This window comes from Mus caroli, unplaced genomic scaffold, assembly GCF_900094665.2.
Source record: "Mus caroli unplaced genomic scaffold, CAROLI_EIJ_v1.1 scaffold_22071_1, whole genome shotgun sequence".
NCBI classification, from domain to species: Eukaryota; Metazoa; Chordata; class Mammalia; order Rodentia; family Muridae; genus Mus; species Mus caroli.
In genome coordinates, this window is record NW_018388774.1 from 1 (window position 1) to 1,591 (window position 1,591).

The window sequence follows — 1,591 nt, forward strand, 5'->3', positions numbered from 1 at the left end:
TCTGCATGATCCTTGGTGAGAACAGGCCTAAGCCCATTGATCTCTACATTACTTTCTTGTCCCTAACCCAACTAATATTCCTTATAACTATGGGACTCATAGCTGTGGACATGTTTATATCTCAGGGGATATGGGATTCTACCACATGTCAATCACTTATCTATTTGCACAGGCTTTTGAGGGGCCTCTCCCTTTGTGCTACCTGTCTGCTGAATGTCCTTTGGACCATCACCCTTACTTCTAGAAGCTTCTGTTCAACAAAGTTTAAACATAAATCTCCNCATCACATCTCAGGTGCCTTTATTTTCTTCTGTGTTCTCTATATGTCTTTTAGCAGTCACCTCTTCATATCGATTATTGCTACCCCCAACTTGACCTCAGAGGATTTTATGTATGTTACTCAGTCCTGCTCAATTCTACCCATGAGTTACTCCAGGACAAGCATGTTTTCTGCACCTATGGCCATCAGGGAAACATTTCTTGTCAGTCTCATGGCCCTGTCCAGTGGGTACATGGTGGCTCTCCTTCAGAGGCACCAGAAGCAGGCCCAGCACCTTCATAGCACCAGCCTTTCTTCAAAAACATCCCCAGAGCAAAGGGCCACGAGGACCATCATGCTGCTCATGAGCTTCTTTGTGGTTCTCTACATTTTGGAAAATGCTGTCTTCTACTCAAGGATAAAGTTTAAGGATGGCTCAATATTGTACTGTATCCAAATTATTTTGTGTCATAGCTATGCCACAGTCAGCCCTTTTGTTTTTATTTGCACTGAAAAGCATATAATTAAGTTTTGGGAGTCAAAGTGTGGCAGAATAGTAAATATTTGATTATTCAGTGATGGGTATGGACTGTGAATATAATCCAATATGTTGTCATCAGAGCTTTGGGTCATGACATATTTGGAACATTTTATGACTTAAATTGATACATGAAATCATCTTTTTTTTTTCTGTTTAGTCTGTTTACTTTGTGATCAGATGACAAGTATATAAAATAAAACTAAACAGCATGCCCACTCAGGTATCATATGAGGTTTATATTTCTCAGAACAACTTCAAAGGAGATCTGTTAGAGGTCTCTCATTTGACCTGGATTCACACATTGCATTTAAGTATGAAAAGTGTAAAGACCAATAAATCTGATATTACGAATAAGCAAAAATTTTGGTTGACAATGTGATTTGACCCTTTCATTCCTCTGGTAGGTGTGTTATGGGAATGTATAAGAAAAGGTTGATCCCCGCTCCTCCTACACCACAGAGTGCTGTTATCTAGGATGAAATACAGTAAAATCAAGAGGCAGAAAAAATNCTCCAGCAGGGATGCCATGTTTATGTTNCCCCTGTAGACTNTTATTATATACAGACATTAATATACTCACTGATAAGTGGATATTAGTCCAAAAAATCAGGATACCCAANATATAAGATAAAATTTTCTAAATGAATGAAACTCAAGAAGAATGAAGACCAAAGTGTGGACTCTGTGCNCCTTCTTAGAATTGGGAACAAAACTCCCATGGAAGCAGTTACAGAGACAAAGTTTGGAGCTGTGACGAAAGGATGGACCATCTAGAGACTGCCATATCCAGG

At 39.2% G+C, this 1,591-nt stretch overlaps 1 protein-coding gene across 1 annotated transcript; it reads left to right on the forward strand.

Annotated features, from left to right (window-relative positions):
* The first annotated feature begins 6 nt into the window (after positions 1-6).
* LOC110287777 (vomeronasal type-1 receptor 40) lies at positions 7-912 on the forward strand. Its single transcript, XM_021154313.1, has one exon. It carries the CDS (start codon positions 90-92, stop codon positions 825-827), a length of 738 nt encoding a protein of 245 aa, XP_021009972.1. The 5' UTR covers positions 7-89; the 3' UTR covers positions 828-912.
* The last annotated feature ends 679 nt before the right edge of the window (positions 913-1,591 follow it).